Below are 13,384 nucleotides of genomic sequence, written 5' to 3'. Positions count from 1 at the left end.
TTTATGAGTAAGTCCCAGTATGAAGCTTTGTAAGTAAACTTCAGTAGACTGCTCACTTTTCAATAGACTTTCTCTTCTTGTTTATAAATCAACTATGATTAGTTTTTGGAGACAGGTATTTCCTTGTATTCTTGTTCTTGTATACAGTTTATATATTTATACCATATATAAATTATAGTATCATTTGTGTTGGAAAAGACCTTTAAGGTCAAGTCTGGCCATTGATGAAATAACCAATCAATATTAGATGAAGACACAAGTTACATTATCTGTGCATAATTAAGAATTAAGTAGCATTAGTGTTATAAATACAAGAGTAGAGCTCTGAAGCAACCTGTATTTGGGCTTTTCAAAGATTAATTTTTATCTTGCAAGATCTTTAGGTTATCAGCACTAAAGAGATGGACAGAAGCTGGACCAGTATGCAGTAGCAAATGAAACACTGCTTGTGTTAGTGGTTGTTTAAGATGTCTTGAAAAGGACAAACATTAAACTAAAAAGGATTGGTTTCACTGAACAATATTTTAGGGGGTAGAGAATGTTGAAGGCTGGCAGCATTTATATTTCCAGTTTGTTTGGGATCTCAGTCAGGGTGAAGTTGGTTGGGAATATTTGCTGGAAATGACCTTGGCTGACTGTAAGGGCTTTCAGTTTCTGTGTGGATAATGCCACTGAGCCAGGAGTTCCAAAGTGCTGGTCATGTAAAAGCTTGAGTTTAAATGGTGATTTTTCTTGCTGTGGGAATGCCAACATAAGTAGTTTTTTGTCTACCCTTTAACTTGTCTGTGCAGTTAGGTGGTTGTCTGTGGTACAGGATAGATCAGAAACAGCATCCCAGCAAGAGGAAAGTTTTGAAACAAGAGAGAGCAAGCAAGCAAGGGACCTAAAGCATTAGTTGGCTAAAGGGAGACTCTACCTTATGAGTGTCAGGCTTTGGGTAGGCACCTGCTTCTGGATGCAGGGGTTTTTGGTGGATGTTAGCAAGACCAGCTTCTGATGCATTCTTGTTTGAATATTGCTGTCTGCACACATTTGTCAGTCTTTTCAAGAAAAGTTACGAGTATAAAGTACAAAACCTTGTCTGCCTGAGCCATGTCCTAAAAAAATAGGCTAAGTATTGAGTGGAATATTTACATTAGATTGTTTCTGTGAGTTTTTATCTAATAAAGTGTTTTAGCTTTCTTATATAATGCTGTTATTTTATTGTTCTCATTGTTTCTTAAATTAAAATGAGAATTTATGACTCTGAAAACTAAAGAAGGTAAAAAGAGAACATCACCATGTGAATAACAGGGAGGTATCTGATCCTCTCAGGAAAGCAGGATAGTTCTGCAGAAATGCCAAGCATAACGAAATAAATGTTTCAGGAGTCTAGAATGAGAAGTTCAATGCTCATCAAAACAATCTGTAAATACTGTATAAGACTGTTTTTTCATTCTTAAAAGAGAAACTGTAGATTAACAAAGCCCCAGTGATTTAAAAGTGGCTAGAGAAAATCAAATTTGGATCTTATGCTTGGGAATAAGTGTCTTTCTTTTTGGTAGTCTTCTCCTCTGACTCAGTATTTTAGTTGATTCTATGTATTTCTTTGATTTTTGTCTTGAGAGTTTCTGAAAGCATGTTCTGCTTACAGCAAAATATACTGTGAACCGACGAAGTTTCTTCAAAACTTTGTACATTGTTCCAGTCTCTCAGAGCAAAGCATTCCCTGGGCCTCCTCCTGTGTAGTGAGGTGTCTCTTGCTTACTGAAGTCAGTGAAAACTGCAGGCACACTGCAGTGCTGTGGACAGGCAGTGTGATGGAAAAGTAGCCTGAGTCACAGGCACACTAAACTAGACATGGGCTCAGGCAGGGGCTAATCACAGGACTCAATTGTAGCGTTTGGAAAATTAATGAGTCTTTTGCTGATCATTTTTCTCCATGGTGTACTTTTTTCCTTTTTTTTGTAAGGGATACTGCCAAGTAGATTTAGTTTGAAATTTTTATTGAAAGCTGGTAATTTTATTTTAGACATTAATTTTAAACATTTTGTTCCTTTGATTCCACCTTGGCTATTTACTTGTATGTGAGCCAAATGAGACTTTTTTTAATATAGGTATTCATAATGGATGCAAGTGAACTGAAAAATAATTTTCTTTTCCTCTTTTTCTGTTTCTCTAGGTTCATTTTGTTTTCATGTCACTCAGAATAAGCTAGTTGTAGGTTCCTATTTGTAATTACAGAAAAAGGGAGAATGGACAGCAGAAAGCTCATAAAACTTGGTATGGACAGCAACAAACAGGAAGCAACAGTTGTGATACTAATTAGGCTTTATAGGAATAAAATCTTATTCCTATCTTATAGATGGCCTGATGTGGGTGGACTGGCAAGGTATTTTAAAATGTCATTTTGCTGTGGATATTACTTTTTTAATTTCTGAGAAACACGTGTGTTTGCTACACTTTTATAACTGTAGTGTATTGCTGCAGACATTAATTGACGTTCTTCCAGCAACTACAAGCACTTTAACAAATGGACTGAAAGGTTTTGTAATAACTTCTTACAAAATTGCACTTTTCAGAAAAGTGAACTGTTGATTCTTTTTATTTTTTATATATATCTAGAGTATGACTACTATGTGCCCAAGTATATGACAGATAACTGAAATTCTCAGGAAAGGTACCCGCCATGGAAAAAGGGTATAATCCTATTTTATCCACTCAGTTTTTGAAAAGAAATAATTAGGTCACAAAAAGTAATTGATGGGGCAGGATTGAGTACAGGTTGTGGTGCTTATTCATCTTAGTCCATGTCTGGTTTGTGTTACATGCTTTGGTAACTCACAGATAGTTTTTCTCTAAGATGAGAACTGCTTTAAAGGTGTGAAATACACCAAGTTCAAAATTGCTCATAATAGCAAGTAGGAAGCAAATATCTTGTTTTCAGTTCAGAAAGAGTTGATGAGCAGGGGTTTCATGGATGAGTCCTGGGTTCAATACCACATAATGCTTTCAGAAAAGAAACAGGATGACACACAACACCACAGAATTATTAGAAATATGAAATTTCTAGAAATATGAGGTGCATCAAGATAAGAAACATTTTCTGAAACATTCTTCCCTCTCTTTCCTCCTTCTATGCAATGACAATCGCTTTGTCACCAAAATAAATTTTTTCTAAGAATCTATATGTGACAGCAGTAGCACACGGAGGCAAGTGCTGAATGCCTTTTAGGAAATAGAAATATAATTCATTTTGGAATAATAGGGAATACACCTTAGTTTAGAGATGGAACTGGTCACAAAGTTGCATAAATTTCAAAATAGGAGAAGAAGGGAGGGCTTAAGCTGCTTTTCTGTCTCCTTTGTCAGCACTCCCCCTGCCTCATTCAGCAGCAGTCTGATCTTTTCCCTAGTCATACTTCTGCTGTTGCTGTAGCAGCCCATCTTGTTGTCCTTAACTCACATTGCCAGATTCAATTGTAGGTCAGCTCTGACGTTCCCAGTCCTGTTTCTGCATGCTCAGGGAGTGTCCACATCTCCTGTGATTCCTTTTTATGCCTGTGTTTTATCAGTTCCTTGCTCATACATGTAGGCCTCCTGCTGGTAGTGTTTGCCCTTCTGCTCACTAGGATGGACTGCTCTTGACTTTGGAGGTCATCAGGGACCCATCTTCTCACCAGGACCATTATCCCATAGGAGTCTTCCATGGGAGGAGCAAGATCCCTGAACAGCCTGAAGTCTGCTCCCTGAAGCTTAGGGGTGTGATCCTGATGTTTGTCTTGCATCATCCTCAATTGGTGATTCACAAAATGCACCAGAAATGGCTGGTGGTCTAGAAAGTGTGTCATAAAAGAGTGTGTTCCACAAAGTAGTTCTTTAGGTCAAAAAGCAATAGAAAGATAAGCTTTTAGTACTGTGTAAGGTGGCTTGAAGAGTAAAAGTGGTAATTGTGATGTTCAGGAGTGGGAAGATGCAGTGGGCCTGTGCTGCAGTTAAAAATACCTGAAGTGGCTTAGTTGGCTGTGTGGGCCAGATGGGATTACACTGGCTTGGGTTTTGAAAGCTGCAAGCAGCAAAGGTTGGAAGAACAGGATAGCAGGTGTGGCAGCAGAGGGTCCTCTTGACCTCCAGGATAATGTCACACTCACCACAGAAGAGAGTGAAGTGAAAGAATTTTCTTTCAAATCTCAGGAAGCGTTTAAAACAGAAAAAAACCCAACTTATTTGCAAGCCTCATAATCTTAATAAAATATTGATGAGAGAAGACAATGGTTTTGCACATCTGCTTTTCAGGTAAAAGCATGGTTTAGAAGTCTTCCTGTCCAGTTGGAAAGTAACAGAAAGCTGCTCAGCATCTATCAGTGTATCTCTGCTCAAAAAGCAGAGGAGTATTTTTTGCAGTGATCCTGCCTGTGCCAAGGAAGGCCATGGCTTGCTTTTTACACCCATAACAACTGCAACTGTATTTAAGTTTCAAGCTTCAAACAATTCAGATGGAGAAGAGACAGCTTTTAGTCACATCAATCTCATCAGCACTTCCAGAAGTTACTATAGAAACTGTAACAGCAGAAACAATAAAAGGAAATAAAAACGGAAGCAGCAGGGAATTAAGATCTTTCAGAATTTGAAGTAAAAATAAAACAAAATACAAGTAAGTAGCTGAAGCTGGTAATAAGAAGCCTTTTACTTAATTAAGACAGATATGATTACAGAAATTAGAGAAGGAAAAGATCTGTAAGGCCATTATGCTGTTTCTTTTGGGTCAATATAGGATTGTAAAATAATCCACAGGAGGTAGTCCAGTCTTGCTGTCCAGTAAGAGAAATTCAATAAGAGTATGACATAGGTGGGGTGGGCAGTGACACTCAAAAGCAAGAAGCTTTTATAAAGCTGTTTTCAGATTAAGGTATAGCTGTGTTGCATGGTGTTGGACCACATAGCTGGAAACTGCTTGAAAAATATCTTGATTTGATCTGTTACTTAGTTCCTCTGTAAAACTAAACCAGTAGTTAGATACTCTGTCTGCAGCACATGACTGTAACTTCAGTCATTCAAAATATTTTTATCACTTTTATTAAAAATGCTGGTTTGAATGAAGGATGGAATACTTTAAAAAAAGTTGCAGGTTATAATAAAGACATGAGATATTTTTACAACCATATAATATGCTTATGTTGAAAGAAAATCAAAACAATTGTAGTCATAAATCTAGTTGCCACTGGTGCCTAGATTCTATTATAGTTCCCATTATCAGTGCAAGGAGAACCACAAGGTGGATGCAGAAATGTCATGCAGCCCTCCTTAAATAAAAATTTTATTTTATATTATATTCAAAGAGACCCAAACAGGCAAAACCAACTAACAAACCAAAACAAAGAAAGCTAATTAAGCAAATCTACTCTGTAATGTGTCAGAATAGTTTAATCCATCACAATTCATTGTTTCCATTTTGCCTACAGTGGTTTGTCTTTTATTGTTTAGTATTGTATATTCTGTTAATAAACTAGTTGTTCCTCTTTTTTTGGAGTATTTACTTGTATTTCTGTAGTATTTATTTGAAAGTATTTTGTACATAAGTCATCTTACTCATTTACTATACAAGTGTTGACTTTGCCACTGGGGTGGATATTTCCCGTAGCAAGGGCAGACCTAATTATTTCAAAACCAGCTGTGATTACCAACACACCCAGAATGCCATAAGTGTCTCAGCTAAAATTCCATAAACAGCTTTTCCTTTCAGATTTGAAATTTTGAAATGTTGATTTCAAAATAGCATCTTCCTGCAAAAAAACCTGGTTTTCTCCAGAAGGGATGTCAGCCCTAATAATATTTAACAAATTCAAATTCCTGTGACTGTGCTCTGTTAACCTAAAGTCCCACAGTAATGCCATTGATATGTTATTTGTCATCCTTGCTTTCTCATTCCTGCAAGAATAAATCATCACACACCAAAGCAGGATAGCTGTGGCATTCAGTAATTTTTGTGTATTTTAAGCCAAGTTTCCCCTTTCATTTTTTGCCAGTAGAATGTAGGCCAAAGGCCTTCAGCACACATGAGTGCAGGAAAGATTCACTAGGGAAAGCAGCCTGAAATCCTGCCCTGAGGAGCTTTTTCCTAGACACTACAGCCCCCAGAATGCTTGTGGCTAAATCTATTCAGGCTTCTCCGTAGGAACCATGATCAATATGAATCCTGAAAGGCCTTCTGCGCTGGAATTTTATCTAAAAACTGAAGAAAACTCTTTTTCCTTGAAGTTAGGTAAAGATTTTTTACCCATTGTACAGGCTGAATCTGAATCACCTGTCTCGTAGGAGAAGTCATGTCAAAAAATCTAGTATAATTTTTTTTTAAAACAGGGCTTGAGAGATGTGTAAGTGATATAGTATATGTATTGCCATGGAGTTGCACTGAAAATTCGCATGGGTCTTATCCATATTATCCCAGGAAAACTGCAGAGCTCCGAGTTCAAGGAGCTTTTCAGTTTGAGGCCATGCATTCAAATCCACTGTTTTTCCCGACAGTGTGAGCTCAACTGCAAGTAAGGCAGGGAGAATGTGAAATTCAGTGAACCAAAAAAAGAACAGGCAGAAAGATGATGAATATGTACTAATAAGAGACAGAAATGCAGTTCTGGAGCCTGGAATATGTGTTTCCTGTTTCCATTACTTACTTCATCAGAAGTACTTGAGTGCAGAGGCAGTCTCTCGCCAAAGCTGGATGATAAGTAAGGAGTGAGTCAGGGAAGTTTGGGAGGAGAACAGCTAGTATCAGGCTGAGAGTCTTCAGTGTTCTCTGGAGACTTGAGACTTGGCATATCCTTCTTGGTTTTCTGGTGAAATAATTGTAACAAAACCTCTCATGTCCAGTAATCATGGATTCTGAAGTATGTACTATGGCAGTCAGCATTGGAAGGACTTGTGTTTGGCTATATAAAGTATTTTCTACTAGTAAGTCTCAGAAGAATTGCATCCCACAGGCTGGCACTTAGCATCAGCAGGCAGGTTGACTCTTCTTTCCTTGTTCCTTCATTCCTGATCTGGAATCCCTAAAGAACCTCTCAACTCATGAATGTGCTGTGAAACTTTTTTTTAAGTATTTTATGTAGCTAACATCATTCTTATGATTATTAGAATCATCACATTGAAAAGCTCATGCAGAAATGAACACATTTAATTGAAGCAAGACTTCGGTGTTTGCAGTAAAGAAATGCAGAGGGGAGAAGCCAGAACAGTGTCTCCTTTGGCCAGCTCTGTGCAGCCTAGGACTGTTTAGAACTGGAAACCACAATGTGTTATCTTCTATTTGAAGGCAGCTCCATAAAGCACGTACGGATTGAACTAAGGTTGTGCAGGCCATAAAATCTTGTCAAAGTAGAAATCTCAACAGTAAAATATCCAGATCACTCAGTGTTCATGAGTGCAAAACAAATTTCAGGTGCAATAAACTGCTGCAGAATCAAGCATCCCAAAGGTTAGTAAGATAACCAGTATGGCAGCATCCAAGGATTTAAATGAATTCAGTGAGTAAATGTTGGCTTTTGTGAAGACAATTACCTGGATTTATCCAGTGCCACATGAAGGATAAATAAACCTTTTCCCTAGAATGAGGGAACAGTATATGGAAATTTTTTTAAATGTTACTGTCTAAGTGCTTTGAAATATATTAATGGTCACCAAGCATTTCCAAGTGTGGTTGTGTTCTTCCATCTCTTTTCTCCAGTGCTTAAAGGTGGAATAGAGGGCACTGTGGTAAACCTGCTCTTTTCTTCTCAGCATATTTCCTTCAGAAAACCTGTAGCAGCACTGGTACATGCTTTATTCCTTCCATATTTCATATCCTGTTGAACAAGTCATCAAATTAGATGCTGAAGATACTATTTTAAAGTTATTAGGATAGTCAAAATCAACTCTGTGGTTGTTGACATAAGCTTAACAAACTAGGTAACCTGTTCCAGACCTCAGATTGCTTTTTTTGAAGAAAATAAGCAATTCAACCTTACAGATGCATTGCACAGTTTGTTAGCTATTAGTAAACCAAGATTTTGACTTTAAGGTAACTATGTTTTGAATATATGTACGCATTAAATACTAAGTCAAGAGAAGGAAATTTGTATGTTACTTCTAGATAGTTTCTTATGTTTCAAAAAGAGAGCAACTTCAACTATTTATAAACTGTAATTAAGTTTCTTTACAACATGACTCATTCTCAACAAGCAAGTCCTTTTTCTTTTGCTTTCTTATGAACTGTGTGGGAAAATTAGGGTTCAATCAGTGAAGAATTTACTCAATGCTTAATTACCCATAAACAGCCCTCCAAGTTCTGCTCATGTAGTGCTTGCATAAAGACATTATTTTCCCCACTCTATGGCTGTCTAAAATTTGACTTCTAAAGAATGATCTGTAAATTGTAATGTAGGAGAAAGCAGTGTTTTACTGGATTCCTTCTCCAGTCTGCTTCTTTAAGTTCCTCTTACATTAACAGTATGATGCTTAGGAGAGCCAAAGTAAGAAATCATCAGATTTAAATTACTTTGAGCATGGAACTAAATTAGAAAGCTTTACTTTCCTGAATGAGCTAATTGTTTAAATTTTCCAAAGGAAATGTTTCTATTTCTGCGAGAGAAGGGGTAAATGGGACTTCCTCTGACATAATTTTCATTTTAAATCTTGAGTTTGACAGCAGCATTTTTACCTTCATAACCAAATATTACTGCTTAACTGCATGACTTGTATAAGCTTGCTAGTTGAAATGACTCACTTACGCAGATGAAGTTATTTTTAGGGAGATAATTTGCACTGTTTAGAAGAGAGGAAAAAAGGGAGAGAGAGTCCTACTAAGAGCTAGATCTCTCATTATAGTTTACAGAGCTCATGAACCCAGCATCCAAGCAAAAGATGACTAAGCAAGGGGTCTATTGGTACTTTCAGGAATTTACAGACATGAGTCATCTGCTTATTTTCTGCAGACATATCACCAGGGTACTTTGTGAGTCAGCTGTTATTTGGGAATAGTACTTGTATTCAACAGGAATAGGTTTTTGTAGTTCTTAGGTAACTAGCATGCCAAACCAACACAGGCTTTTACAGTTTGCCTAGTTCAGGTGTTAATTTACAAAACTGATGCCTTGTTTACAAAACTGATGAGTTGTTCTTAACTGTGATGCATTTTTCATGGCAAAGCGTGAATGGTTGTCTTGCATGTAATTACAGTAACGCCTTTGTCATCTTAGATATTGCATGAAGGCAGATCTGATTTTTTATTAATGTACAGATTGAGAGTCAGACTGCCTACACATGACCAGGTAAAAAGAAACATTTTCTTTAGCAAGCCATATGTGATTATGAGCAGAATTTGACCTTTTATGTCCAACACACCTTGCCAGCATTAATTACCAGTGGTATTTGCTTATTTTTTCATTCTGTGCACTACCAGTGGCAATGCACAGGCCTCCACTGGGACGGAAGCAAGTTCTTGCCTTCCTTTCCTAGTGCTGAAATAATAGCTGGCTACCTTGAGATATGTATAACACTTTAAACTCAAGGCTATTTCCTGTTTACTGGCCTTTTAGGTGTGGTTGTGTTCCAGAATTAGGGACAGGTTTTTTTACTTGGTCTGGACTCATCCACACCTTGTATTAAGGAAACGCTTGGGTTAGAAAAGTGGAAGTTTGGCAATTTCAGTGAAGGGTGTTATTATAAATCAAAGGCAGTTTAAATTTTTCAAAACTCTACTTGCAGTTCAGGGTAATGCTGCTGCTGTCCAGACGTGGGATGCACAGTTTTGAATCTAGTTTGATTTTCTGATTTTGTGATCAGTTTATAATGTAAGTAATTCCTGAAAATTCCTATACAGATTTTGGTTAATAGAATATATTTTGGTGGTACCTTGTCATGACAAATGCAGGTGTCCCTGTAGTGAGAGCACTGCCTTGATTATGCATTATAAACAGCATTTCTAGTGCTGGGTGCTTTGCCCTGAGAGCCCACCTTTAGTTGTAGGTAACAGGGGAAAAAAACTATTGCTCCTTGCATGTGTTATGTAGATGGCAATTTTGAAGGGAAAGTTAATGGAAGTTAGAAATTCTTAACTAAAAGGTCGAGTGCAAGGACTGAATTATTGTTTGAATGCTTTGCTAAAGTTTGTTATTCCTCTCGCACAAATAAGTGATAAAATACAAAAGTATACAAACTTGGTTTCTCTTAAGGAGTTGGTACTTAAGAATGAAAAAGATACACTAGAGAAACAGTTTAAGCACTCAGAGCTGAAGTATTGTAAGATTAAAATAGAGAATCAGTGTTCTTGATTCTTTTCCATGGTGGAGTCCTTCAGAGACCAAGGCGCACACATTATTTGTGAGGGGAGGAGACAACGTGCTTGCTGATAAATGGCCAGGTCACACCAATGTTGTTCAGGGCTGTTATTTAGTAATCACATTATAAAGAGGAATTCAACAGAGCAATCTTTGAATCTAACCTTTGTTAAAGCAGTGATCTGCCCTCGAATTAGCAGAACTCTGCCCATGTCATTAGTGCTTAAATATCTGCTGGGAGCTGCTGTGTGGGCTGAGTCACCCGGGCTCCGGGAGTTGTCACGTGTGGCTCAGACACTGGGTCATGAACTGAGCCAGCACTGTCCTCCACGCGAGCATTTGCTGTATTTTGGGACCATGGCTGCAATAGCACATTTAATTTAGTGTGCTTCATGGCTGTAAATGTTTCTATTCCTAGAGCTTGGAGGGTCCTTTAGGGCAAACGGAGATAGGGTGTAGCTGGTGCACATCTGAGTATTTAGATGTGATTAGATAAACAGAAAAATGAAGCAACTAGCAGGATGATACCATGGAATTTGGAAAATAAAACCTGTCTTACACTGATTCCTAAGTCTGTTAGCAGAGATTTCACAGGAGGTGCTGGAATCTCTGCAAGTATTTAAAATACAATTCCATTGCAGTGTTCTTTCACTGTACAGAATTTTAAAAATGTGATTTGAAGGATACCAAAAAGTATGGTTTTAGGTGCTTTATAAAGGAAGCCTACCCCTTCAAAAGACATTACTTGTTGACATTGTTCTTCTGTTAATTTGGGTGTTAGATTAGATATTTAATATCAGTAATTCAGGTCTGTTGTCCTAACTCAGTTTAACTACAGATTTCTGAAGCCTCCTGAAATAAGAAGTAGACCAAGAAAATACAAACCATAATTGTAACAATGAAAAAGTTAGGTTAAAAACTAGTTCTGACCAAGAAAACATACACAGTTTCTAACTGTTGTAGACTATTTTATTGTTCACCAGACCTAGCTGATCATGAGACAGTGATAGGCAAAGGGAACTAAAGAGGTTCTGATTTTTATTTTTAGTGTGATATTTTGGGTAATAATGACTTTGTGGTGTTTTTAGTTTTGTGGGTGTTTTCTTGTCTAGCAAATGACAGCAAGCTGAAATCTTTTCCAGCTCATATGACTGAATCTTTCTACATTCTATATCAACTCATTTGGCTGCTTTAGGACACAGATAGCTGTAAAATGAGGATGATCATGTTTTTGATGTCCATGAGGACACTAAAATATATTGGTTAAAGCAGATAAAGTTGGTTTTTTAATGGAAAGCAAAACAGAATGTATTTTGTGAATTTTTGAAAGGGAAGATTTCACTATAAAAGTAGGGGTTTTTTAAAATAACTAAATAACCCTGGTGAAGATTTTATGATTAACATAGCAATGCTCTAGCTAAACTTTTTTTAAATCATGTACTTTCCAGAAGTGTTTTGGTAAAGCAAAGTGTCCCATACAGCAATAGGTTGGAATCATTACTTATAAGAAATGCAGAAGGGTGTTTTATAACTAACCATCAGTTTCTCCTTTTCTGACACCTTTAAACCAATAGAATGGTCTGATATATTCCCACTAAACAAAAAGGAAAAAAATACACTAGCATATTTTTATAACTCTTTTTTTCCTTTTGAATTGCAGTTGACCTACCCCTCTACTTTCCTCGAGACCAACCAACCCTAACATTTCAGTCTGTCTACCACTTCACTAACAGTGGCCAGCTGTACTCCCAGGCCCAGAAGAATTACCCATACAGCCCCAGATGGGATGGCAATGAAATGGCCAAGAGAGCAAAGTAAGTCAGATTGCTGTTTCCTACTAAGCATTCCATTCGTTTTGTGGTCTTTGGTGGGTAGAAATTTCATGGATGTAACTGCATTTTGAGGGTTACAAAAGCTGAACCTGTTCTTGTTCTCATACAGTCCTGGTGTTCCTGTAGATGAGTGTAGACAGATACTAATCGTGCTTATGGCTTTAGTGCTAGAGGACTGAACAAAAGAAGGCTCTTTCTGCCAGGCTTTGTATGACACAGAGTGGTGACAGTCTCTGCTCCAGAGAACTTCCCTCCTAAGTAGATGAGATAGCCCCCAGCAGGAGTAACCTGCATGGTAGCAGTCAGTCAAGGTAACTCCCTGGGGTTGTGTTGAGGGGACCCTGAAGGGAAGCATGTGAGATGGAGAGAGCAAGGAAGAAAAACCTGAAAGATCTGGAATTAGGCTGTAATGAAAAGGCACGGAAGAACAGGAGGAGGTAGAGCAAACCACCATTCCAGCACAGGAGGCAGCCCTATCAGATCTTGAGAAAGTTATCTGAAAATCTGAATGTGTCTTGCTTTATTGCCTTTTTGTTGGATGGAAACAGAGAATCGCTGTCTCCTTCCTCTGCATTTTTTCTGCAAGCCCTCATTTTGGGCTGAGGAGAGATCACTTCAGTCTGTGTACCCCTTTGGTTAATGGTGACAGGGCAGCCTCAAAGAGGTTCTGTTACAAGGGCAAGCTGCCACAGGCAGTGGTGTCCCCAGATCTAGATATTATCCCTGTCTTCTCATGAAGCAGAACAGATTTTACCTGAATGGGGAAGTTAAGGCAGCAGGCTTGCTGCAGTGTTTTAATTTTGCAAAGTGTAAAAATGTTAGAACAGCGAGAGATTTAAGCAGGCTGATTATCAGTTGTTCAGCATGTAAAAGCATCAAACTGCATAAATCACAGGGCGTATTGGGATGAACATTTTGAATGACAGTCAGAAGATTAAATTAAATCAGCAAATATGCATAAAGAAGAGTTGAAACAAAAATAGTTCAAGCTGAGTAAATCAAATGAGTGGCATGGTCAGAGACTGTAATTTGGAAATAATGGAAGCAAACAACAATTGACTGATGCATTTGTAGATTTTTATACTGATTTAAATTCTGTGGAAAACATCAAGTAACATTTGATTTGGAATTTTAATATGCATTGTAATAAAAACTTCTTGGTAGTATTTGGTTTTGCCACCATACTGTTTATAGGAGCACCATTTCTTAATCAACTATGACTTTTTGTGTGTATGGACCTTCTTCTTTTCTTTAGCAGGA

At 37.6% G+C, this 13,384-nt stretch overlaps 1 protein-coding gene across 1 annotated transcript in view; it reads left to right on the top strand.

Moving 5' to 3' along the window:
- The window catches only part of BABAM2 (BRISC and BRCA1 A complex member 2), a 161,181-nt gene that overhangs the window by 129,136 nt on the left and 18,661 nt on the right, over nucleotides 1-13,384 (top strand). The window contains exon 11 of the mRNA XM_058021747.1: nucleotides 11,953-12,106. Coding sequence (XP_057877730.1) covers nucleotides 11,953-12,106 — 154 coding nt within the window. The remainder of the gene's footprint in view (nucleotides 1-11,952; nucleotides 12,107-13,384) is intronic.

The sequence above is a fragment of the Melospiza georgiana genome, chromosome 3 (genome assembly GCF_028018845.1).
Source record: "Melospiza georgiana isolate bMelGeo1 chromosome 3, bMelGeo1.pri, whole genome shotgun sequence".
In the NCBI taxonomy this organism is placed as follows: Eukaryota; Metazoa; Chordata; class Aves; order Passeriformes; family Passerellidae; genus Melospiza; species Melospiza georgiana.
This window is presented reverse-complemented; position numbering and strand designations above follow the sequence as displayed.